We start from the raw sequence: 27,618 nt of genomic DNA, 5'->3' as shown, positions 1-27,618 counted from the left end.
TGAAAACATTAAGATAGCATTTTCCTTTTTAAAGTTAAACATAACATAAATTATTTAGCAGTAGTGCAATTTTAATTTTAATTTTAAAATATGTCATAGAAAATTTACACCCCTGTCTGAATGTTCCTCTATACTTACTGGTGTGCCAGGAAACTTAGTGGGTATCTGGACTAGGCGTTACTAAAGACAAGTAGATGGTGTGTTTGTGGTGATTAGGGTCCAGTCAGACTCGGGGCCATCCATATAAAGGAAATGGGATTTCAGCAATCAGCCGAAATCATTTCAGTGTTTGTAATATTGAGTGCATTGAGCTCAAAGCAATGTTACACGATGCCAGCAGACTCCCACCTGATGTTTGAAAGGGTAAACTATGGAATACAAGGGTTTTTTTTCCCCGAATGCTGGTTAAACCAGTTTGAAAGAAAAGCTTTGATGTGTGTGGTGGAGTGAAGAAGTCTTTGTGGAATTAATATCGATACCCTGAAGTTGTAGGAACCCTAATTAAAGATTCATATTAAAGCCATTAAAGGCCCAGTCATCTAAGCATTTCTGGCAGCTGTCTATTTTTTGATTTGGCAAGTTTAAATTTAAACACCTATTTCTTGCCACTCTGTGATCAGATCCGGAGTCTGAATGCTTTATCCAATCACTACCCTATCTGGTGAATGAGTTGTGTAGCTAAGTGTTAATCATCAAGGAATATGTATTTTCTTCCTGAGAAAGTAAGATTTCTTACGTGGTTGTTTTGATATTTTAACTCTCCAATCAAAATGGAAATAGCAGCTATTTGCTCCTTTTGAAAACACAAATTTGATCGTGTTCACTTCAGAAATCGTGACTCAGCAGGACTCACCAGGCTGACACTGACCCAGAAAACTGGATTGGAATAAACATAATTTGGTGGAAGTGATCTTGTGAAGATTTTGTGAATCTACACATGAAAGTCAACTCACCTAGTGCCTAATGTTAGCCATTCTCATCCTGTTCAACTGTTAACCCTTGCATCTTGGCCTAACTCGTGTTGTTAGCCCTTCTCATCCATCTCAACTCCAACTGTGAGATTACCTCATCCATACTGACACTTGATGTCCACCTAAAGCAACCACTGGAGATCACAACTTACAGATGTGGTCTGGTATGGGATGTATGGAAAGCAAAGTCATAAGTGTAATAATATTTAAGTTCTGAATGAAACAAATGAAATGCAATTACCTAGGATGAGAAAAGCCATTGGCACACACCCCATTTCTTCTGGCCGCATCCCCCATGCATCTTCCCTTCCTCCTACAAATCTCCAAGGAGAGGAAGGAAATGTACAAGAACCTTCTCTCAAACATTTCTCTCCGATCCCTGAAAGATGAATTGGGAATTTTCAAGAGGTCCCAAACTTATTAGTTAGTTCCTAAAATATTTTATCAGTCACTTCCTCCCACGTTGCTCTTGTTCACGTTGTGTACAATGCCAGTTTGAAGGGCTGCAAGGGGTGAGCCAACATTCAGACCACTGGAATCCTGGGTTACAGGTAAATTCCTGGCTAAGAAAAGTAAATATCCAACCTCAGTCTCAGCTTTCTCAATTTGTTTGGGTTACGCCGACTTCTACGTAACTAGTGAATGAGGTATTGGCTGGTTTTTCATTTGGTCAATGGGCAAGTGACAGAAATTCTCCAGAACCTACTTAAAGCTCCAGAAACCATTTTACCCTTACTTTTGAAAGAAACTCCAGGGAAACAACATTTGGTCTGCACAGCCATTCTGAGTGGAAAATAGAAGTCCATCAGTTAAGTAAAACCTGTTAACTTTCTTATTCCAGGAGCAATGTATAGGCAGAGAAGTGAAATATGTGAGGAGTCTGTTGACAGGAGTAAAGAGAAGTCTTGGTTCTGAAGAAAATTCTCTAAAAGGTGATGTCGCTATGGTATGGATATGTAGAGAAGAGCTTGTGCCGATGAAGAATGTTCAGAACTGAACATGGGTCAGAGATAGAGCTATAGCACTTTAACCTCTGCTCCCTGACCCTTGTTTGCATCTAATAAGCCTCTACACCATGAGTGGAGCCTTGCAATATTATCCCTGTTCATAGGAAATGAGGGAGTGAGAGCAATGAGATTGAGTAAATAACCATTAATCTGTACAACTAGTTGTAATCCTATCTCCACCCGGACTTCCTCGAGCATGGCTGCCCTGCTGACATTGGGAACCCTCAGGTCCATTGGTAAGTTTTACTGAATGATTAAATTTAAGTCTGACCCATGGTATTATCTGTAAACTCTCAGATCTTTGAGCGTGTGGACCCCCACAACTTGTTGCAGCTTCTCCCAGCATTTGGCACCTGCAGCCTCCCCTCCCTGTAACGCAATTCTTCCTGGACCACCAATTGGGTGGGTAATGCAGAGGATTTGGACTCACCTTCCAATGGAACTGGGCCTTAGTATCTCTTTCCTCCCCCCACCAATTGAAGAGGTTCCAACACCAGAATCAATTTTAATACCAAGGATCATTGTGAGTTGATAGTTGGAAGTTATATTCCCACCATTTTGACTGGTTAAACTAGTTAAGCAATCATATCCTCCCCCACAGTACTTTGAAATCGAAGCTAGGACGTTAGTGGTCTGTATGCCTCGGTTCCACGACGTGTGGAGTTTTTAACAAAATAAATAATTTAGTGGGGCGGAGGGAAGCAGGAGCAATGCTGGATTGAGCTTTTATCCTCTAACGATTGTTTGTTTCTAAAATTGCTATATTTGTTTTCAAATCTCTCCATGTCCTTGCCCCTTCCTAGCTCCGTAACCTCCTCCAGTCCTATGACCATCTGAGGTCTCTGCTGTCTTCCAATTCTGGCCTCTTGATTATCCCCAATTTATATCGGTCCATTATTAGCAGCCGAGCTTTCAGACACCTAAACCCTAATCCCTGGAATTCCCTCCCTAAACCTTCCTGTTTCTCTTTCCCCCTTTGAGCCATTCCTTAAAACTTCTCTGTCACTGTCCTAATACCACTTAATGTAGCTTGGTGTCATATTTTGTCTTATTTCACTTTTAAGAAGCACCTTGGGCCAATTTACCACTATAAAGGTGCTATAGAAATGCAATGCCTTGTTTTGGGTGCCTCAATCTGCTGAATTGCAAATGCTCAGTTTACCCTGTTTACGTAGCAGGAAACCACATTGAAAACCCAGTGACCTAGAAATTTGATTATGCATGCACAGGGGTGCTCGTGGGAGGGACACAACTGCAGTGCCTGCTTTAATGGTGCTGGGACCTTATTAAATTGGTTCCAGTGTGCAGCCTGTGCTGTTTGTTGCCTATGTGCCTGTCTAGGGGTGGGGTGGAAACCAGGCTGCTCTGTCACCACATAAAGGCAGCCAACAACACTTAAAGGGGAAGTGCACTCTGGCTGCAGACTTCGGAGAATGACGCCTGAGTGCAGAAATGGTTGCACAACCTCCAGATCCCCAGGCTCTTCGATGCTGTTTCAGAGACAATGTCCAGATGGTGGAGAGGAGGAGGGAGATCCTGTTCAGCCCCTGCCCTTCCTCCAGGGGGCAATAGCAAAATCATTACCTCAATAGTCAGAATTAAGTTTTAAAGTCAGACAATAGGCCAAATACTCAGAAATTAACCAGTAACCTCAAATGGCCAAGCAACAACTAATCTGCACATATGTAGTGAGTGAGCCCTTTAGATAGCAAAGCTGAATAATTCAAAACAGAGATTGATATACAAGGGTTACAGATCAAAGGTGGGTAAATGGAGCTAAGGTACAGATATTTTATTCTTTCACAGGAAGTGGGCATTGCTGGCTAGGCTAGCATTTTTTTATTGCCCATCCCTAATTGCCCTTGAGAAGGTGGTGGTGAGCTTCTTGAACCGCTGCAGTCCATGTGGTGTAGGTACACCCACCATGCTGTTAGGGAGGAAGTTGTAGGATTTTGACCCAGCGACAGTGAAGGCACGGTGATATATTTCAGATCAGGTTGGTGAGTGGCTTGGAGGGGAACTTGCAGGTGGTTGTGGTCCCATCTATCTGCTGCTCTTGTCTTTCTAGATGGTAGAGGTCACGGGTTTGGAAGATGCTGTTAAAGGAGCTTTGGTGAGTCATTGCAGTGCATCTTGTAGATGGTACACACAGCTGCCAACACACAGCTGCCACTGTGCATCGGTGGTGCAGTGAGTGGATGTTGAAGGTAGTGCATGGGGTGCCAATCAAGTGGGCTGCTTTGTCCTGGACGGTGTCGAGCTTCTTTAGTGTTGTTGGAGCTGCACTCATCCAGGCAAGTGGAGTGTATTCAATCACACTCCTGACTTGTGCATTGAAGCTAGTAGACAGGCTTTGGGGAGTCAAGGAGGTGAGTTACTCCTCACAGAATTCCCAGCCTCTGACCTGTTCTTGTAGCCACAAAATCAGTCATGATCTAATTGGACAGAAGAACAGGCCTGCAGGGCTGAATGCTCTCCTCCTGTTCCTATGATTCTTATATCCTTTTGTCTGTTATCTACCATGAATTGCAAGACAAGTTTATCATATGGTGAGTCAGGGACTGGGAAAGTCCAATATCAGAAAGCTTTCCCACAACAAGTGTAGGATCCATATCTAATTATTATAATTAGTCATTTTAATACTTCTGCCATGTACTCTGGAGCCTTAGAAAGCAACCCAATGAAATATGATGGGTGGTACACATTATATTGGATCTATATCTTGCAGCTGAAAAACTGGACACAATGCCTTCAGATATCTGGGAATAGTTCCTAATAGAAATGCTTTCCAAGTCCTTTTTGACATCTTAAATAATTATCTTTAATTGTCAGATTCAACATCTATTTGATACAAGTGGTCCCTCAGCAGTAACTGAATAAAGTAAGATCACCATTTACAGTTCAAATGACTAACTTTTGAGGACCTCATTAATCTTCTTCACAAAGACCTGTGATTAGATAGGTATTCAATAGCTGGTGCTGCAATTATAATTACCCTTAGCTAACCAGCAGTTGTTCCCTGGTAACAGCCGTTGTTTACAGTGCTAGGGGAAATGACTGATCCTCATCAATTTGCCAAACAAATATCTAGTGTGTGAGCAGAATAAATACTATAGTTGCTGATATATTGTCAAGCGACGATTGTTGTAAGTACTTTGAAGTGCAAAATGGATTGGATGGGATGGTTTAATTAGCAAGTGTGTTATGTAGTTTATGTAGAGTTTTGCTCAGTGTATTAATTTGTTGGACTTAGAGATATCAGCACTTCTGCCGTTAATTACCTTGGGCTGTAACTCATGTGAGTCTTTTCAATGTGTTTCGAACACTTCACAACTTTTTTGGTTTCTTCAGAATGGATCTCAAGCATGACAATGTCTTTTTTTGTACAATAATTAAGTATGTGTCAGCTGTGGCACTTCTGAGTCTGGAGGTTGTGGGTTCAAATCCCACTCCAAAGACTTGAGCACAAAATTCCAGACTGACATTCCAGTGCAGTGGTGAGGCAAATCTCATCTTTTGAATATTTTATATCTGATATTAAACCGAGGCACTGACTGCCCACTCAGGTTGATGGTGAAAGATTATGTAGTTATGTTACGAGACAAGAACATCAGACGATGGGATAGGTAATCAGAGGCTGAAAGTTCAGAGGATTTAGTTGCGGATGTGAATGAGGATGGGGTTTCCTTTGCATATTCAAATAAATGGCCGAATGCACATTTAGTTGCAGGTCCTCGATGCCACTTCTTTTACCTGTATTAATCTGACAAGCGATGTAGTACTGGCTCATAATGAATGTGTGGTTTCTGCCTACTTTTGAGGCTTAGGATACTATTTAGTGGCTGAAGAGTGAATGCTATGGGGTTAAATTCCTAAGCCTATCATAGTGTGTTGGGGAACCATGTCAGATACCTTCTTCAAGGAAGATTGGAAAACCAGAGAACTTTCATCCTGGTTTCTGCATTTGGTCTCAGAGTAACACTGAAGTAGGTTACATAGCATTGGAGCATAAGATAGGATAAGGGAGGAAATAAACTTGTTTAAAGTAATTAATTGCAAGCTGTGGGACAAAGGAAACAAAGTCTGCATTTTTATAAAGCCTTTCACTATCTTAGGATAGCACTTTGCAAACCAATTAGTTACTTTTGCAGTTGGGTCACTGGTGTAATGTAGGAAATATGGATACATAGAAAGATCCCACAAAAATAGTGAGATAAATGATCGGGTCATCGATTTTATTGTTATTGCTTGAGGGATAAACATTGACCAGAACATCGGGAGACCCTCATGTTTTACTTTGCAAAGCACCGTAGGATTACTTACATCTAACCTAGAAGAATCTCTGGGTTCTCAGTGTAACATTTCCCCTGAAAGAACGCACCCCTGACAGTACAGCACTTCCTCGATACTGCACTTGGCTGTCAGCCCAGATTATGTTCTCAAGATCCAGAGTGAAGCTTGAAACAACAGTATTCTGACTGAGAGTGCTGCCAACTGTGACAAAACAGAATGAAATGAATGCCAGTGCATGAACTGACATGTTATTTTATGCAAAAATATATTGAATGTTCAATGTCATCTGTTTGCTCGCCAGCCATTGTCTTTCTAGAAAAGAAACATCCACCTTCTCACTGCAGGCGAGGACAGGGCAGCGGAAGAAGAGGTCAATAATCAAAATTTAAACCCAAAACACTACATTAGGAGAAAACAGAGAAGACACATCAGAAGAAATATCCAGAGAGGCTGCAACAGTACCATATGATTGCGCAAGTTCCCAGAATGAACCCTTACAGTCCAGTCAAACAGAGTGAGAGCGAACTGACATCAGTCAAAAGATGTGACTCTGCTTTCAGGATAGTCACAGATGAAGGGAGCCTTGGTGAGGATGTTCAAAAGGTGCCATCCAAAGAAATAATTAGTGTGCCTGATGACACTGGGATGGGCAATATTTGGACAAGTGACAGCACTGGAGCGGAAAGGAACCAGTGTTTACCAGAATTAGCCAATGCATGCACAGAGAGAGCTGCAACTTGGGAGGGCAAACCGGATACAACAGCAGAAAAATTGCAGAAAGAGAACATGGAGCCACTACTCAACCAAGCAGTACAGGCTATCTTCTATCGAGCAGTGGGATTTTCAAAACCCAGGAAAGGTGTGTTTCCCCTTAGATTCACTTATGATTTCCTCTGTATTCTATTTTCATCATTTCCAGCCGTTGTCCTTGAATTCTGTGCTGTGCCGGGAATGCAGTAGGAGAACAACAATGCATATTTCACCAGACACATAATGACATGGGTACAGAGCTGTTGCACTCAAACTACAGTATGTTTTGCATTGACAAGATACAAATACAGTTGGCTCCAGTTAAATGTTTATATAAGTGTGCAGTTAAAAACAAAGTTCTCCACTTTGGATATCCACTCTTTTATAAATATTAAAAACAGGGAGAAGTGATCCAGTGATTTTTCACCTCTGCGTTCATGGATTTGTGCCTGTTCATGACTGGTGCCCCTGGATTAAAAGTTTTGTCCCTTTATTTATGTTTAATTACCAAATACGGGGAATTGGCCATCAGACCCATAAGTGCTCTCCCTCATCCCTTAGCTAATTTCATGCCCATGCACCAACTACCAGGGTTTCTATCAAACTTCCAGCAAAGTTACAGTGGTGGAGCGGAGCAACTCCCAGGAAAATCCTATCTAGGCGGTGCATTTAGATAGGTAGAAGGATTCCCACAAAGGTGAGTTGTGTCATTTTTACACCAATGGAAGAAGATTTGCACCTGCAGAAAGAAAGACTTGCATTTATATAGCACCTTTCATGACCACAGGACATCCCAAACGCAGCAGCCAATTTGCACACGGCAAACTCCCACAAACAGCAATGTGATAATGATCAGACAATCTGTTTTTGTCAGGTTGATTGAGGGCGAAATATTGGCCAGGCTACTGAAGGTATCTCCCCTGCTGTCCTTCGAAATAGTGCAATGGGATCCTTTGGGTCCAGCTGAGAGGGCAGACAGGTCCTTGATTAACGTCTCATCTGAAAGACGGCATCTCCACCAGTACAGCGCTCCCTCAAACACTGGGAATGTTTCAAGACATGTTTACACATGAATTTCCTGGGTCAGCTCATTTGCACATTCATTGGAGTGATGACTGGTGTAAACTGAGTGTAATCTGTTGCATTATGTGGAACTTACCTTACTGCCTTTTAACAGGCCAGTTGTGGCTAATCCTTGCAGCAGCCTTGAGGAATAAGCAGATAAATAGAGAACAGTGCTCACTCACCTCTCTGTCAGCTAACTTGGTTGCACGTCTCATGAAATACTTTTCCTGCCACTTTTCCAGAATATCCACTTAGCAGCATCTGGCACACAAAGCTAAACAGACAGCAAGGCCTGACACATGGCAGAAACACACCCTTCACTTCACTGATCTACATTGGCTCCAGGGCCTCAGAAATAACATACCCATTTTTGTTCTCAAATCCCTTCATACCCTTACTCTTCCCGAGCTATCTAATCTCTTCCAGCCCTACAACCTGACCTGGAACTCTGTTCATATAGGTTTTTGTTCCCTTCACCCTGCCGGTGGTGGCTGTGACTTCAGCTGCCTAGGCCTCATGCCAGGAATTTCCTCCCTAAACCCTTTTGCCTCTCCACTTTCTCTTCCTTTAAGACCCTCTTAAAACCCATCTCATTGACTAAGTTTTGATCATCCCTCTTACCATCTTTTTCTTTGGCCTCAATGTCAATTTTTGTCTGAATATGCCTGTGAAACACCAGACCTTTTTTCTCCACGCTTAAAGGGCAAGACTTCTTTGACAGCGCCTCCAAATCTGCAACTTCTACCACCTTGAAGGTCAAGCACAGCAGGCACATGGGTATACCTCACCAGGTGACAGACCCTCCTGACCTGGAAATATACCACCATTCCTTCATCACTGTTAGGTCAATCCTGGAACTCGATACCTAAAGCACTGTGAGGATACTTTCACCACGTGGACTGCAGCAGCTCAAGAGGCAACTCAACTCACGGACAATTCATGGTGGGCAATTAATACTGGCCTTGCCAGCGATGTCCACATCCCATGAATGAATAAATTAATGATAGGTGCTATATAAATGCAAGTTGTTGAAATTATGCTGAAAATGGAAGGAAAGTTCTCCCCTGACGTGTTCAGAGAAGTCACTTTTAAGATGTTTGAGCACTGTGGAATCAAAATGAACAACAAATTCATAAAATATATGTGTAAATGTTCCTTTTAAAAAAATTAACAACCTTAAGTAGGATGTGAAAGATCAAAGCAAGGAATCTTCTTTTTGTGGTGTTATGAAGAGGAAGTGACCTACATAAATAAAAATCACGTGGGTCATTTATAAAAATGAACTATTTGGCACAGTCCTGACAGAGAAAACCCAGGGTTCAGCTGAAATAGCAGAAGGCAGATCAGTAAACATAAAGAGCAAAATCAGGAGCATAATGGAACATAAATAAAAGTGATTGGAAAGAGGAGTAACATCTATTTTATCTAAAAGATCTGAAAGAGGAGTAACATTTATTTTATCTAAAAGGGAAGATGTGGCAAGAGTGCGATAGATTGGCACTGTACTGGCAAATATAAGTTTGATTCTGCTTCTCCCCGAGATATGATCGATGAGTGTGGCTTCAAGGAGGTTAAGTGGAATCCTGTTGAAGGTTCCCATGTGGTTGATCCTCTCATAGGAATGCTAAATTGTGTGATCAGAATGTGCTGCTGGAAGCAGCACAGATACAATGAACTTGTAATTGGAATGGTTTGTTTTCAGTTTTTCTAAGAATCTGACTCTCCCCACATACAAAGGGTTCAAAAGTTGTAATAGTAGGCATACTTTACTGATGGAATTTTTAATCATTGCTGTGGCTACAAAGGTGACAAGTCCAGCAAAACCATTTTAAGCAAGGTCTTTGTGACTGATGGAGGTCACCACTGGCATCATAGTGCATCATGAGGACTAGGCTAGAGATGATATGGCTTCGAAGAAAGATGAAGCCTACTTTTCCAATTTAATAGAATTCAGAACCAACTTCCTCAGCAATGCAAATTGCATTCCGGAGGCCCCCTCTAAAAAACAGCATAACTATTCTACAGGTTAGTGTTCAACCTTTATGTCACTGTGCTGCTGAATGGCAAGCTGATGATCAAAGTCATCATACATCTCTCTGCGATGTCAACATGCGAAACTCAAACTTCAGAATCTCTAGCCCAAGCTACATTGGGTGCACAGTTAGAAAGTATCAGGGGTTTATTCTCTTTGATTGAATTACGCTCAAAATTGAAGACGAGTTTAACCCAACCTATCCATCTGGAAACTAACGGGATGGGGTGGAATGTTGCTTTTGCACCATTCTCAATGTTCTCATTCTGCACTAACCTCAGCACAGTGTACGGGCAGACTAGTGTCACACCCTGTGAGTTTCTCAATGAGTGGGTTAGGTTAAAATTGGGTTAGGTTAAAATTGCCCCCTCTTGTTTTAAGGGAAATTGCTGCATAGTCTGAAATATTTTCCATGATGCCATAACACACTGACTGAGACAAGTGACAGTTGGCCTGAATTTCACATTCCCCTGCCGGATGGGAGAGACATGAGATTGAAGGAATGGGATTCCGTCTGGGTTCCCCCCCCGCCCGACCTCACAGCAGATTATACAGTGGGGCAGGCATGTCCTCGGACGGGATGCCTGCCCTTGCCCCAGTTGAAGCCCTTAAGTGGCCAATTATAGGACCACTTAGGGGCCGTTTTCCGCCCAGCCTCAAATTTCAGGCTGGAGGGAGGATTGACCTGGCTTGAGGGAAGCCCATAGAAGAATGGGCTAAGATCTCGGGGGGAAACACACTTCCATCAGAAGCCCCCTTCTGACTGCAGGGGTCCCCCTCCCTTAAGGCTCAGTGGCTGCTGAACCTCCCTCCCCCCTCCCGGCCTCTCCCCCAGTACCCCAATCGCCCCCTTTGCACCCACCACCCCCAGACCTTCACTAACCTCCCCACCCTGGGAACCCTTAAAGTTACCTTGTCCTCCGGCCCCGGCACTTAGTCGCAGGCATCTTCCTGAAGTTCCTCTTCAGTCCACTGCAGCCTTGTCACTGCAGAGACCGAAGAGCTTCTAGCCAATAAGATTGGCCAACAGCTCTCTAAGGCGGGACTTCCAAGTGAGGGCGGAGATCCCACCTGCAGCCAATTCAGAGGTGGCGGGGAAGGGAGACCCCGCCATCTCAAAAATTCAGACCCATAAGTTGCTAACTCAAGATTTGAGGTGTGTGTGAATATCATGAAGATTTCCTGACTCTGCTGCATCCTTGCAGATATTTCAACCATTTTAAAATCTGTGTAATTAGGAAAACTTTTATCCTAGAAGCACTCTCCCAAAATTTTGATGGTGAAGTTTTGGAATGAAATTTACAATGCGCCTGCGTGTATTTTTGAAATATTCTGACCAATGAACTTTCTACCGAGAGCACATACTAGAGAAATCACATCATGTATGTCCTCTTACTAATGCCAAATGCCAGTGGGGCCAACAGCTTTATTTGTATGGCTCAGTGTTGTTGGGCAGAATAAAAAGGATCACAAGGCACTTAAGTCACCTTGAATGTTGTTAATTGAACTCGACTATCTCAAGGATGTAGGAGGTACAGTCATGCTACTTGGAGGCCCAGATCTGACACTGAGTCTTTCTTCAACTTTCCAATTTTCTTCCAATCCCTCATCTCCTGAATGTGTTGACTATTCACTGGGGATGATTCCTCAGATGGTTGCACTCTCCAGTACCTTTCTCAGGTGGCCTTTATTCATGTGCGATCTTCAATAATGAGTGTCAGCAAGCTACCTGACTATAGACTGAGCCCTGAGCCTGCCCTCAACTGGCATCCACACAAATAGGCACTCTCCGGTCATGTTTGTTGTATTGCAGTCAGGAATAGGACCTATGACTGACTTCACTTTCAGAATCCAAGGACATGCATGTCACAGAGCCAGAATCAACCTTCCTGGTCTATAGGCTTCTGGAATTGAGCTTTGCTTCTGAACTATTGAAGAGATTGTGGACAACAGGAGCCTTAAAACTAGCAAATAAAAGTTTCCTCCTATCACTTGATGGTGCTACAATCCTTCTTGTGAAGTCTTCTCCCTGTCACATGCTGCCCACATCACAAAGCCTCTTTGTGTCACCACACTGCCATTGATCCCTGGGCCTTGTAGTTTGATTGAAAGAATAAATTAATTAAGTCAGAGCATGGCGAGTCCAGGGGACAAGTAGCAGGATGGGTAACTAGTTAGCTGCAAGACAGAAAGCAGAGAGTAGGGGTAAAGGGTAGCTGTTTAGGGAGGGAGACAGTTAAAGTGGGGTCCCACAAGGATCACTGTTATTCACATGTTAGAAAAAGGATATAAAGCCTCTGGACCTACATAGTCTATATGTAGTCTAACCCATGGTCGACAAGGCCACTCCCACGGATGCAGTGCAGCTGAATGGGCAACTTCTAGCTGTTGCTGACACTGGAGACAGTGTTTCATCATTTTTTCTATATTACTGTCCATACCTGGCCACCAGATTTAACTTCGTGTGGGCATCTTCATTTTCAAAATACCAGGTTGTGCACTATGAAGTGCCGTCAATAGTGGTTCTCTTCCTTGCAAAGGGATGACAACTTTTGCTCCCCATAACAAGATACCATCTTGACAACTAAGTTCAGATTCATGGGCATAGAATGGTTTTAATTCTTCAGAGACTTGTGCATTTGACCATCCTTGCAATACCTATTCACAGACTCTTGGGTATCTGTCTAATTTCGCAGCCTTGTTCACAGTTAATTTATAATCTCCGCAGGTACGAATGGTTTGGTTTGGTTTCACTACAGGTACTATGGGTGCTGCCCATTCTGAAAATTGGACTGGCTATTTTATTCCTAACTCCTCCAATGACATAATTCCACATCTACCTTTTCGTTTAGAACGTAAAGCACAGGTCTTGCCTTAAAAAACTAGGGTGTTGCTTCAGAGTCCACATATACTTTAACTCGTAGACCTTTGATTTTCCCCAACTCATTTCGGAATACTCTGTCATACTTTTTCAACAACTCTGGAATTCCTCCTGTTCTGAACTGAAAATTTTCTGACTAGTTTAGTTTAATTTCTTTCAATCAATCACAGTCTAGAAGGCTGGGATCTTCTCCTGTTACAACAATTATTGGCTATCTGTTGTCTGTGGGTTACAGGTATGGAGGGTGTTGCTTCTCACCTGCATCGCTTCTCCTGTATATGTTTTTAACTGAGCAGCGATTTTCTCCAAACTCAATGGCTGGGTACCTTCTCTGAGGTATTTAAAAATGTGTTCTCCCACCAAGGTGGTCGATGCTCCTGTGTCAACCTTCATGACCAGAGGCTTTCCATTTACTTGAAGGATAACAGTGATTGGTTCAGATTTCCTGGCCTTCAGATTGTGTAGGCAATAATTATCAGTCTCAGCAGCTTCTGGTTCATCTATATTGTGCACGTTATTTAACTTTACCCGCTTTCTGAATGGCTGTCTTGATGTAGCCCTGCATTGTTTAACCATGTGCCCTTTTTTGTGACAGTAGTGGCATGCTGCCTCTTTAAATCTGCAGACTCTGCGTACATGATTAACCTACATTGGTAACACTCTAACCTTTGGATTACTGGTGAGCTGCTTCCAGTATTTCTTTTTTGTATTTTTAGCAGTGGGGACCATGTCCTGCTTAGCAGTAGCCTCCCAGGTCTTCGCGCCATGACCGATGACAGGTTCCTGCCCTAGCTGCGGAATGGCGCCATGTTGGACAATCTGCAAAGCCTACGAGTCCCTCTCAGCACTCTCCATTGCTAGTACTAGCTTCATGGAGTGCTTCAGGTCCATCTCAACTTCTGCAAGTAAACGGTGCTGAATGGCGTCATCGTTTATGCCACAAAGCAAAAGATCACGCAACATGTCGTTTAACGTATTGCTGAAGTCACAGTGCTCCGTTAACTGTTTTAATGTCATGATGTACGTTGTGATCGACTCACCAGGGGCCCTTACTCGACAGTTGAACCTGAATTTTTGCATGATCACCAAAGGTTTAGGTGGAAAATGGCTTTTTACGAGGTCTACTGGCTCAGTGAAGGATCTGGAATTTGGCATATTCGGAGCCGTCAAACTATGGATTAGGTTTATACGTTTTGCTCCTGTCGACACTTAGGAGAATTTCCTCCACTGTTATTTCATTCACCATGAAGGAGAAGCCTCGGCGTTCTACATACTGACTCCAGTTCTCGATGGATGAGTCAAACGGGCCAATTCTGCTGAAGATAGGTATTGCTGATGTGTAGTTTTTAATCTTTCTTCTCTTAAAAATCGAAATACTCTCAGTCGCGAGGCCAGGTGCTGCATCAGCGCTACTTATCCTCATAGCCAATTGTAATAAACTTGGAAAGCAGGGCAGGTTTCTTGTAAGAAACAGTAAACTTTATTTACAGAGCTCCTGATGAAGCTACATGCTTGTTCTGAGACCAAGGCCTCTAAGAGTCCCCGCGCTTAGGGTTGATTCATCTGTATAGTCAGATGATCCCCACAGTAAGAAAAGGTTTAACTTACAATTACTACAGAGAGGGTGTGAATAAAGATTTACAAGGCTGATATCAGAAATACCCAAGTTTTATCTGTTAGGAAAGGCTGAACAGGCTTGGGCTCTTTTCTCTTGAAAAAGGAAGGCTGAGGGGGTGATCTACAGGGGTCTTTACAACTTTGAAATGTCTTGATAGAAAAGACACATTGTGTGTGTTTTCTACCTGTGAGGAAGAGAAAAACTTGAACATACAAATGAGGAGCAGGAGTAGGCTACTTGGCCTCTCAAACCTGCTTTGCCATTCAATAAGATCATGGCTGATCAGTTTGTAACCTCCACTCCACATTCCTGCCTACTTCCGATAACCTTACACCCCCTTGTTTCTCAAGAATCTACCTACCTCTGCCTTAAGAATATTCCAAGTCTTTTTCCACCGCCTTTTGAGAAAGTGATTCAGTTCTAAAGATCCGCCACCCTCTGAGAGAAAAAAATTCCATCATCGCCGTCTTAAATGGATGACCCTTATTTTTAAGCTTTGAACCCTTGTTCTAGATTCTCTCCACATCCACCTTGTCAAGACTCCTCAGAATATTAAAAGTTTCAATCAAGTCACCTCTTAGTCTTCTGAACTCCAGTGGAAACAAGCCTAGCCAGCCCAACCTTTCCTCAATAAGGCAATCCACCCATTCCTGGAATTAGTCTAATAAACCTTCTCAGAACTGCTTCTAACACATTTACATCCTTCCTTAAGTAAGGAGACCTATACTGTACACAGTACTCCAGATGTGGTCTCACCAGTGCCCTGTACAACTGAAGCATAACCTCCCTACTTTTGTATTCAATTCCCCTTGCAATAAATGATAACATTCCTAATAGCGTTCCTAATTACTTCTGTACCTCAATACCATCTTTTTGAGGTTCATGCACTAGGACATCCAGATCCCTCTGCACCTCAGAGCTCTGCAGTCCCTCACCATTTAGATTTATGCTTCTTTTTTATTCTTCCTGCCGAAATGGACAATTTCACATCTACCCACATTATACTCCATTTGCCAGGGAAATTAGAAAAAAACGCCTTTACCAATTAAGAAAGTGGTGAGAATGTGGAACTTGCTACCACAGGGAATGATTGAGGCAAATAGCAATGCGTGTAAGAGAATCTAGGGAGAAGAAAATACAAGGTTATAGAGATAGGTGAGGAAGGATGGGAGGAGTCCTGAGTGGAACGTAAACACCCGCATGAACTGCTTGGGCCAACTGGCCTCTTTCTGTCCTGTTTGTTTATGTAATTCTAAGTAAATTGAAAAATAAATGATCTTATCAATTTTGACCAGCAGCTGGCCATACAATGGGGCTGCTGTACAGCCTCGGGGTTCTAATGATCTTGGCTTTGCTTTAGTGCTCTTGAAATCCTTTAATTTATATGGAGAATAAAAAAATGTGTGTTTGGAGTAACATTTATGGAATACAGATGTGTCATAGGTTCAATTCGGAGCAGTTTGAGTATCTGAGCAGTTCAACCATCCATCTGAACCCTGAGAACAAAAATGTAGTGGAACTTGTCAGAAGTTGCACACAGTTAATAAGATCTAAATAAAAACAGGAACAGGCCATTCGGCCCCAACTGGTCCATGCTAGTGCTTATGCTTCCACACGAGCTTCCTCCCAACCCACGTCATCTCACAATATTGACATAACCTTCTATTCTCCCTCATTTGGTTATTTAACTTGCCTTTAAATGCATGTATGCTTTTCACTTTACGCAATCCATGTGGTACTGATTTCCAAAATCTCACTACGCTTTGAGTAAAGAAGTTTCTCCTGAATTCCTTAGTGGATTTATTCACTACTATGCTATATTTATAACCTCTAGTTTTACTCTTCCCCAAAATGGAAACAACTGTGATGGAGTTGTAGTGGGATTGCTATTAGGTGATAGACTATTGTTATGGAGAGGAGGGGTTAATTTAAACAGCACTAACTTTTCCTCTCACCACCCATCCATGGACAGAAAGGTGCTTTGATTTGTTTCCCCCTCTATAAGCAGTGACATATCTCCCTACCTCTCTGTTTTGTTGTGATCCAATTTTCTATTAATAACCCCACTGCAAACTCAAGATAGGATGAACTCAAAGGGTTAGTTTATTTGCACACACTCAAAACACGGGAGGAGGGTTGCAACTTTGCCTCCTTTGCATTCATACAGTAAAACAGGGATAGCGAAAAGAAAGATTTACAGTGCAAAGACCACAGAGAAAAAAATAGTATTTCATGTGGTTTCCAGAATCAAAGTCAAATGAGGTATTCCTTCACGGAGGTCGCTGAGCTGAAAACCAATGCTGGATAATTTACTTTTCCGGTGGTGTTGACTTCACACTGTGAGATAGGCATGCAGAGATTAATCAGTCTTGTAGGTGAATTTCCAGTAGAAAGTCTAGATGGGGCCAGGTGTTCAACCTGGGCCAGATCTCCTTGTCTGTGATGCTGTATTTAGATAGTAAAATAGCAGACAGAGGTTGTGGAGTACAGCAAGGCAATCTTAATGATTCTACAATCTAGAGGTCCATGTCACATGACTCCCACCTCTTCACACTGCCTTTGACAACAGACATGTATCCCTTATCTGGTCCCCGAGATTGTTGAATGCCTCAACCATTAAGAATTGAAAGGAAGGTTGCGAGGCCCTTTGTCTTAGCTGATAAGCAGACTCTTGTTGGCCAGTCTGGGTTATGAAATGCAGATGACCTTTGTATAGTTCTTTCTGAATTTGGTCTGTGCGGACCACAATTTGTCATTAGTGACTCTTCAGAGATTAAGAGGTGTGAATTCCTCCAATACTGAATAGTAGCTTCTTTTGTTTGAGAGTCACATACAGATATGGATACAGCCATTTTGGGGTCTTTGTCCTGTTTTAAATTTTTAGAGATAGCAATAAGCTTATCTCTATATATTTTATTATAAAAAATATACGGGGTGAGGTCTTAGTCCCTCACACTATTATAATTTGGGAGGAAGCAAGGAGAAGCCTTGCAAATAATTCATTATATATTTTGAACAGTAGATTGTTTTTGGAGAAACCAAAAGAGTTTGGGAGAAGAATAAAGATGCACTATTGTTTGGAATAGCAGGTATTAATATAAATATAAAAATATACAACACAGAAGGAGGCCCCTCAGCCCATCATATTCATACCAGTTGACAAAAAGCTACCACACTCTGGCTGGAAAAAAAATTTCTACATCTCCCCTCTAATCCTTCTACCAGTTACTTTAATCTATCTCCTGGTTTTTTTTAACCCCTTTGCTAAGGTAAATTTGTTATCCTAATTTACTCTATCTCGGCCCCTCATAATTTTATACACCTCAATTAAGTCACCCTTCAGCCTCTGTTCCAAGGGAAAGAATCCCAGCCTATTTAATCTTTCCTCTTAGCTAAAGTTTTCCTGTCCTGGCAATGTTCACATAAATCTCTTTGGCAAATACTGCACAATCGCATCTTTCCTGGAATGTGGTGATCAAAACTGTATGCAGTACTCCAACTGGTGTTGTAAACCGTTCTAGAATAACCTCTAAAATAAAAGCAAAATGGGTGATTTAGAGTACAATGTAAATTATAGAAACTCCAATGGGACTGATTGTTTAATTACCAAAGAGAGTTAAGATAGTAATAGCTGTTGAGTTTTGGAATGACCACTCATGGAAATTGTTAGGACAGATGTATTATTTAATTATTTGAAGGCATTGCCTCTGAGTAATTTGAGACATGATGTGTGGTGAGTGCATTATTTGGGAACCAAAAGGTGAATTTGGACCTGTGGTTCCCAAAGCTCTCCACTGCTGGGGGTTCTTCCACCTCACGCAAGGTCCTATTGTAGGCTTATTGATAGAGACTGATTGTTATGATTAGTCAACAGCTCCTTAGCGTTGTATCGTGAGACTGCCAAGATGGTAGAAGGTGAACTAGCTCATTGGAATGTGTAAAATTCTTATTGGGCTTGACAGGATAGATGCTGAGAGGTTGCTTCCCCTGGCTGGGGAGTCTAGAACTAGGGCGTCAGAATAAGAAGTTGGCCATTTAGGACTGAGATGAGGAGAAGTTTTGTCAATCAGATGGTTGTTAATATTGGGAATTATCCACCCTAGATGGTTGTGGACATGTCATCGTTATTCAAGACAGAGGTTGATAGATTATGGGAACTAAGGAAGTCAAGACAAATGGGGATAGGCCAGGAATGGAGGAGGTAGAAGATTAGCCATGATCTTATTGAATGGAAGAGCAGGCTAAAGGAGCTTTCTTTTTATTCATTCATGGGATGTGTGCTTCACTGGCTGGGCCAGCATTTATTACCCATCCCTAGTTGCCCTTGAGAAGGTGGTGGTGAGCTGCCTTCTTGAACCGCTGCAGTCCATGTGGTATAGGTACATCCACAGTGCTGTTAGGAAGGGAGTTCCACGATTTTGACCCTCCCCTTGCACCAATTTCCTATGTTCCTATGTTTCCTGTGTAGATGGTCTTGGTCTTTTTGGTCTCCCAGTTCACTACTTGGAGATGGAGTGTACAACCAAGTAACTTATTTAATGGTTTAAAGGGGTTGCTGAAATAATAAAATGGTGAAAGGGCAGTGAAGGGAAGACAAGGTGCCTGCTAGTCAACTGTTTGCAAATTTATGTTTTCATCTACACAGCTGGCAGCTTCCTTGGCCTTCCTTTCCCAATTTCTACTCGGTGTGAATTTAATTTTCCCTGCACACTCCACCATCCTGCCCACTCCCCTCACCTTTGTGAAGCAACTTGGGATGTTTCACCACTTTGAAAATGCTACAGTAGGTGTGAATCATTGTCTCGCAATATTAGTCAAACAGTGAGTAGATTGTGGAAGCCATTTGAAAAAAGGAGATTTAAAGCTGCTATCCCAGAGCTGGGCATCTTTGTTGATATTATGGGGGCTCACATACATGTTTTTGAAGGTAGCAAGCTGATAAGGCTATTTAAAAGAAAATGCATGCTTGCAAACCCGTGCTTTACAATTATAGTGCACAAACAATGCTAAGTCTTTATATATCGCTGGTAAAGCCTCAGCTGTAGAATATTATACCCAATTCTGGGCATCACACTTTAGGAAGGATGTCAAAGTCTTAAAGGCGATGCAGAGAAGACTTACTAGAATTGTACCATGGATGGGGGAACCTCAATAATATGAAGAGACTAAAGATGCCAGGATTATTTCCTTAGAGCAGAGATGGCAAAGTAGAGATTTAGCCGAGATATTATGTGAACTCTATTGTGAGTCGCCTTCTGTATGTACAAAGCTCGCAACACACTCTGTGACAACTATCACTGTTATAATACCTTCTAAATATTGTATAATAATCAGACCTACCAGTGTGCATTTGACACGAGGTCACAGTGTCCCACCTCAGGATAGGTTCTCCCTCATTCATGAACTGAGTCTAATTGTTGGTGATTTTCTGCTTTCCCTTACTGGAGAAATGGAGGCAGAATTGCCCAGAAGATACAGTTTTGATCCATACCCAAAGTTAGGGCATGTTATGTTTTGTGTGTTTGCAAGTCACATTGTGCAAAAAGTACGAACATATGAAATAGGAGCAGAAGTAGGCCATTTGGCACCCCCGAGCCTGCTCCATCATTCAATAAAATCATGGCCGATCTGTTTGTGTTTCAAATCCTACATTCCGACTACCCCCGATAACCTTTGACTCCCTTACCTAACAAGAATCTATCTACCTCTGCCTTAAAAATATTCAACGACCCCGCCTCCTCTGCCTTCTGAGGTCAAGAGTTCCAAAGTCGCACAACCCTTTGAGAGAAAAAATTCCTCCTCATCTCCGTCTTAAAAGGGCGACCCCTAATTTTAAAACAGTGCCCCCTTAGTTCTGGACTCATCCACAAGAGGAAACATCCTTTCGACATCTACCTTGTCAAGGCCGTTCAGGATCTTGTATACTTCAATCAAGTCACCCCTCACTCTTCCAAGCTCTGGTGGAAACAAGCCCAGTCTGTCCAACCTTTCCCCAAGACAACCCCCTCATTCCAGGTATCAATCTAGTAAACCTTCTCCACCTGTTCCCCTTTATCCACAGTGCGTGTGACTCCTTCAAAGAACTCCGATAAATTGGTTAAACATGATTTCCCTTTCACAAAACCATGCTGACTCTTCCTGATTACCTTGAGTTTCTCCAAGCATCCAGCTACAGCCTCTTTAATACTCGGTTCCACCACCTTCCCCGTGACAGACGTCAAGCTGACTGGCCTATAACTGAGAATGTGAGTGGAATCATGTGACAAAGGTAAGATGGAGATTGGCAGCACCAATCACAAGGGAGGCGTGCCACAGTTACCACGAATGAGTGCAGGCTGAAAAAAAATTGGGAGTACTGTAAATGATCTTGAAGCTTGTGAAAACTCCCAGTCTTGTCAGCTTCTCCTAATGCTTCTTGCTCTCTTTCCCTCTGAATTGCTCCATTCTACACTGCAGGAACTGATGCCTCACAACATAAATTGGAAAATGCAAGATCTCGTAACGGCATCTCTCATCTCAAAACACGAGGGGACATGAGCCCCAGGCCCAACAAATCCAGGAAGGTGGATGACAACAAAGATTGCAGGCCGATCTTCTATGTTTCAGGCACAAATGGAACTGACCTGTATGTATAAAAGTAGTTTCATTGTAAGTTATTACACAACGCAGCTTTCATTGAATGTCCTAGTGCAATATTCATAAATATAATTTCATATGTTTTTACATTGTGTTGTTACTTTCTTGCTAATTAAGTGCCAGAAAGGTGCTCAAAACTTTAATTTGATGTACTTTTATGGGACCTAAATTGCTTTAGCACACAGTTACTAAATTTTTGCCCTAATACCTATCTGTTCCTCTCTCTCGTTCCACAATCTTCCAAAACTGACAGGTTTTGGGTGAAGGTCCAGAAATGCACGGAGACATACATCTGCTAAGAACCAAAGAGACAGAGGAGGGTGGGTTTCAAGTGGTCCCTGAGCATCATTATCCAAACTACTAGCACAGATGTTCCTGTTTTCATATGTAGTCCAGTGTACCCTGTTGCAATTTACCAGAGGGAGTGAAGGGAGGAAATCGGGAGCAGCAAAACTGGAATTTCCTCTAAGCTGCTCCTGTTCTATCATAACTTTGTGGTGGAAATGCCATTTATGTATAAACAGGCCTCCTGCATATTAACAGTGATGTTACAACAATGGACCAAGTGCAATCCCAGAGGAATTGCTGGCCCCAAGTCCTTAGGCAGTTGCCTCCTGTCAGCCCAAGAGATGTGTTCAGCTCCTGGGAAAATGCTGACTCTGGAATCAAGTTGAAGAGAGGGACAAATTATGTAACATATATAGACATTTGCTTTGTTCAGTATTGACTCCTGCACTTTAAGATATTAAGTTATTTCTTTTCAATACAGAGTTGTCAGCTTTTGTGAGAAAAGGGGTTGGAAGCGAACCTATGACAATGACAGAGCTGACTACTTATTAAAATGGTGTGAAATTAATACATTGACCAGCTTCCAATACTTCCAAGAAGGTAAAGGTCTATCTGAATGATTTAATACAGGAGATGTCATAAGTGTAACATTATATACTTACAATCCCAAGTTTTTAAGTCCTCTTTTGTATGAACAATGTTGTAGCTTGGGGTTTTTTTTTCATTTTTAGGAAAGGAAAATGCTTGTCCTCTTTATACTTTCTAAAACTGATGCTGTATGTCAATGGAAATTCTTTCTTTTTGCCACCCACTGATTTAATACATTTTATAATGGGCTTCTTTGCAAATTGAAGTATGGTATGAGATTCCCCATCAGTAACATGTGTTTACCTCTAACCTTTCTTTTTCCTATCCTGCCCTGCCAGGAAGGCAATCGAAGCATGATTCCATAATCACTGGTCTGGTATGTTCCTCCACTGTTTCGCCTGTCAGCCATCATTCAAGTGTGGGCCTTTGTGGTGACTCAATTATTGGAGGGTATCATGGCTAATCCTTTTCTTTGTCCAATATCCAGGAACATGAGCTTTCCAGCCAGCTGCACTGGAGCGTAATCAACAGCCAGAATCCTATTTGATAGTTTTCCTCTATTTCAGGCACATTTTACTGAGGCAAGTTTCAATGCTTTCACCATTATCCTGGGTTAAAAGCAGCTAACTTAGTACAGTTCAAGCATTGGATCTTCCTCATGTATGTGGCTCAGGATTATACCATTAGCATGCCTTTTGTATGCACCCCAAGGGCCCGACCTCCATCTCCCAATGGAAAATAGGAACATAGGAGCAGGAGTAGGCCATTCAGCCCATCGAGCCTGCTCTGCCATTCAATAAGATCAAAGCTGATCATTCACTTTAATGTTTTTTTCCCACACTATCCCCATATCCCTTTATGTCATTGGTATTTAGAAATCTGTCAATCTCTACTTTAACCATACTCAATGACCAAGCTTCCACGGCCTTCTGAGATAGCCAATTCCAAAGGTTCACAACCCTCCGAGTAAAAGCATTTCTCCTTATCTCGGTCCCAAATGGCTTCCCCCTTATTTTGAAATTGTACCTCCTGGTTCTAGGCACCCCAACCAGGGGGAAACATCTTACCTGCATCTACCCTGTCTATTCCTTCAAGCATTTTGTAGGTTTCAATGAGATCACCACTCATTCTTCGAAACCCTAGAGAATAAGGTGCAAATCAGGTCGCAAATTGCTGAACTTGGTTGTTTTTTTATGCTGGAAAATCAATTTTCCTCTACCTTCCTGACCCTACATCATTTTTGTGTGGCTTTCTCATGGGTTGGGAAGGCCTTGGGTGCAAAACGCACATGAGCTCTTCCTAGGTCAGGTCCCTATTGTGAGGACCACAGGAAAATACCCATTCTTCCTGTACATGATTTTCACGGAGTGAGGATTTTGAGAGCTGTAAAAAAAAACGCATCTCCTTGGAGAGTTTGTGACCACTGGGAGGAGCTGCCTGAGGGTTGAGAACATCCTGAAAGGTAAGTATAAAATGTTTTGACATCTTCAAGTGTCACTGTTAGGTGTTGTATTATAATATAGATGTGTTTTTAATGCAGTAGTTCAACATAGGGCTCTAACCAGCATTGTGTAAGTGTTGTCATGCATTACAGTACTTTTTGCATTGAAGCATCTGCCATAATGCATTAAAAATTGTAAAACAAAATATCCTGTCAGCCTCTGCTGTCATGTTTTGTGCTGTGATTTAAATGGGCTGACAGCTCTGGCTGTGAAAAAACACTGCTCTTGAAAATTGAAAAAAATCTCTACACCTGCTCCTCTGCATGGATTGTCAGGCATGCTGCATTGAAAAGGAAATGGGACACCATTCTGTCCTGTCAGTTTCAGGAAAAGTAGTTGAATGTTTTTGTTATGACAGCCATTATGAATACTTGGCTGGATTTCAAAAGCTTATAATGGCTTCAGCTCAGCAGGTTGTCTACTGATCCAAGAATGATTGAAACTTTTAAGAGGCTGTAATAACAGGATATGCCTTTGATGGGGTTTCTTCTTTGATTACAAATATAATAGGTGTGCGGGGGGGGGTGTTGAAAGGGCTGATGAATGAGGTTTAGGGGGCCTTTAAATTATGTTGGGAGCTGGACTGCTGAGTTGGAGAACCGAGGTGGGTCTTCTAACCAGCCCACATCCTGCACCCACACTTCTCATGTACTCCAATGTGGTTTGCAAAATGTACTGTGAACCTGACCCCTGTGTGAAAAGACTAAATGCCTGGCAATGTCACACAGAGGTCTGATATGCATTTTGGATGGTGCAAAAGTGTGCATATCCTGTTTTCCCGAGCCCACAGGAAATTCCAGTCCCATGTTTTTGTATAGACATGACTGGATCACACAAAAACCAAGAGATCAATACATTGTACATACATGGTACATCAAAAGATTTTTCGTATGTCAGAGAGACCAATACATTATATGTCAGGCAGTGGCCGAGGATGTGCAGAACTCTTGGGAATTTTGAGACTTGTAAGCATTCATCATTTCCCAAAACTGTTATTTGAGTATTGTTAAGCGGCTTTTCTAATGTGTATGGCTTTTATTTCTCTCATTCTGACAGGTAAGCAGCTATTAAACCAGATCCCGAACAACAAACTCTTGACCACCAAGGTTGGCCTCTGCTCCTCCCTGAAGTCCTATGAGCAGATAGTAGCTAAATCTACAAAGATTATATATCCCAGGTAAGAGAAGTAATTCCCTGCATTTTTCCGTAACAAAAGCTACTTACATTTATATGTAGTCAACTTCAAAATAAATAAGTGTCCCAAGGGTCTTCATAAAGATGTGAGGAAAATGGACATTGCATTAATAGAATTTAAAAGGGATGAGCAAAATATGGGTTAAGTAATTCAGTTTTAGGGAAGCAGAATGGCATTGGTTATCATGAAGGTATTCTAGAGAGTAGGAATTTAAAGGCTGATGACATGGCCACCACTGGTGGAGCAAAGGAAGAGGTTACATACATAAAGATGTAGTCAGAGGAATGGAGGTTCTTCAGCCTCTCCAATTAGCCTTCCCGCATCCTTCTACCATCTGCTTTCCCTAATTGGATGGCAAATGAGGAGGTGGGCTACTCATTAGCCGTCTCCCATAAAATTAAGCTGGGGGCCGCACTATTGAAATGCTCAGGCTCCAGACCCAGAAATGGTCCAAATGTCAGATCCCTGACTGCCACAGGAAATTTCAGCCTTATGTTTTTCCCACCTGCCCTCAGATACCCTTCTCTGAGGTTTCTGAAGGCAGGTGAGACAAGGCGCAAACTGCTTTATTTCATAGACTGAATGGGGACATACACAGCAACAGTCAAACTAAATTTAACTTCTCTGCTGAAAAAGAGAAGGAAAGTAATAATAAACCACCCGCCCTTCCCTTAAGTGGGATGAAGTGGCTTCACTTCACTTTCAGACACCTTTTAACTACAAAAACTGAGTTTTTAGCTACCAGTTCTGCCTCACAGCCCTCTGTTCAAAACTAAATTGTCCTTATTGCTTTGCCCTGTTCTTTCTGGCTCTTGGAAGTAGATGTGCAGGATCTCTGACAAGTTCCCCTTATAAGGTTTCACCAGTGGGCCCATCCACCAAACCTCTTTCTCAAGTCTACATTGTCTTCCTACACCTCATTCCATGGCCATGTGAATCAAATCATAGCCCCCCCACCATGCATTTAATCAATTGTTTGGTTGTCTGAGATGAGATGACAAATTGCTCAACATCCCTGTCCAGAATGAGACAATTGTTGTCGTGGTTTTAAGTAAACTGGGAGTTGTGATATTCCCCAAATAGTTTGCCATTATTCCATATTTTACAATGCCTGCAATCTGTGGCTTTCTTTTAATCTGTGCAAATTCACTTTGTTTTAGAACACAAACTGAAGCTTAACTGAATCCCAAAATCCACTGTATGAAAAATAATCACCAACACCCTGCACCATTGCTGTGAATTTTCTCCATGTGTTCTCCCTTTTGACTGCAGTAACTTTGTCCATCTGAGGTTTCTGTTAAGGTTCCGCTTAAGTTAGAGTGGCTGATCAGAGAAGATCCTGAGACAATTCCTGGTGAAAGACTCTCACTGGTGTCATTAGTTTGAGGTTTAGGGTGTGTGTCATGTACCCAGCATGAAATGACCACTGGTTGTGCAAACTGTAGAATTGTGAAGATTTACTGCAGCTGAAATAGGATATGGGCCACTCGCCTGGTTGTTAACGTTTTGCTTTGATATTTTAATTGAAATAACATCTGTTCTGCTTTGTCCATTTAAATGGAGCATGTCTGTGACAACAGATGTTCTTGTACTGTTGAATTAAGCAATTTCACCTGCAGATGTTTAAAATAATTAGTATAAGGTAAGTCATTTATAGTCACTAAATAATTAAAGCAGAATAGAGCACGTTATTCACTGGTTTGTTGTCCATTTGAATACAGGTGCAAGCTAGGTGCTTCAACAATGTCACTTTTAATGGATGCTACATGGCACTTATCTGATTATTTTAGATTCAAGCGTTGGACTCCTGGTGAAAATGTATCTCCCAAATTTGAGGATTGTTTCATTCTTCCAGGTTTTGAGTTTTAAAATGCCTGCCTTGCCTAACCTTTGCAACATTCCCTCTGTCCTCCACCCCACCTTCAATCCTGATGCTTCATTCACTCTCCCTGGTCTGATCCTGCATTTCCCTCCCAATCCTTGGCTTTCTTCCCATAGTTGTGGCCCTTTCCTCAGTACCATTACAGAAATGTCATGTTTATCTGAGAATTAGGGTGAGCAGACGAATCAGTTTCACACGGCATAGAAGGCCTATCGTGTCTGTACCGGCTCTCTAAAATCCAATTAGTCCCATTCCCTCCTCTTTCTCTGTATATTTTTCCTTTTGGAGTACGTATCCAATTTTCTTTTGAGATTACTATTGAAACTGCTTCTACCATCTTTGTGGGCAGTGTATTCCAGATCCTAACGATTTGCTGCATCAACAAATATCCCTTCATGTTGCGTCTGGTTCTTGTGCCAACTATCTTAAATCTGTCTCCTTTAGTTACCAACCCTTCTGCCACTGGAAACAAGTTTTCCCTGTCTACTTTATCAAAATGCTTCATAATTTTGAACAGCTTCATCAAATCTCCCTTTAATCATTTTGGCTGTAAAGTGCTTTGGGACACCCTGAAGCTCTGATAAAATGATATGCAAATACAAGTTCTATCTTTTCTTCTCCAGATTTCTGAAAATGGCGGAGTTTTATCCTGAAACGTATCGCATGGATGTGAAAAGTGAACGCCTAGCTTTCTTTGAAATTATGGAAGGTACTCTTTCTTTCCACCATTTCCAATATTTTTTGTTCCCGCCCCATATCGCCACAACCCAACAGGGTAAACCTTGACATTGGTTTTTATGATGCATCATTGATGGGATGGTCATTGAATAATTGGAGTTCCGATTTTCCATTTCTCCTTTTTGTGACATGTCTTAACTGGGTTCCGTCGTCCCTTGGAACAATCCGTTGG

General features: G+C 42.0%; 1 protein-coding gene across 1 annotated transcript in view; it reads left to right on the top strand.

The window, feature by feature from the left end:
* The first annotated feature begins 330 nt into the window (after nt 1–330).
* LOC121288470 (protein polyglycylase TTLL10-like) overlaps nt 331–27,618 on the top strand; it is a 44,795-nt gene continuing 17,507 nt past the window's right edge. Inside the window, exons 1-7 of the mRNA XM_041207010.1 lie at nt 331–363; nt 1,813–1,917; nt 6,680–7,130; nt 21,074–21,242; nt 22,023–22,141; nt 24,688–24,808; nt 27,332–27,417. Of these exons, the coding sequence (XP_041062944.1) occupies nt 331–363; nt 1,813–1,917; nt 6,680–7,130; nt 21,074–21,242; nt 22,023–22,141; nt 24,688–24,808; nt 27,332–27,417 (1,084 nt within the window). The remainder of the gene's footprint in view (nt 364–1,812; nt 1,918–6,679; nt 7,131–21,073; nt 21,243–22,022; nt 22,142–24,687; nt 24,809–27,331; nt 27,418–27,618) is intronic.

Source organism: Carcharodon carcharias, chromosome 15 (genome assembly GCF_017639515.1).
Source record: "Carcharodon carcharias isolate sCarCar2 chromosome 15, sCarCar2.pri, whole genome shotgun sequence".
NCBI classification, from domain to species: domain Eukaryota; kingdom Metazoa; phylum Chordata; class Chondrichthyes; order Lamniformes; family Lamnidae; genus Carcharodon; species Carcharodon carcharias.
This window is presented reverse-complemented; position numbering and strand designations above follow the sequence as displayed.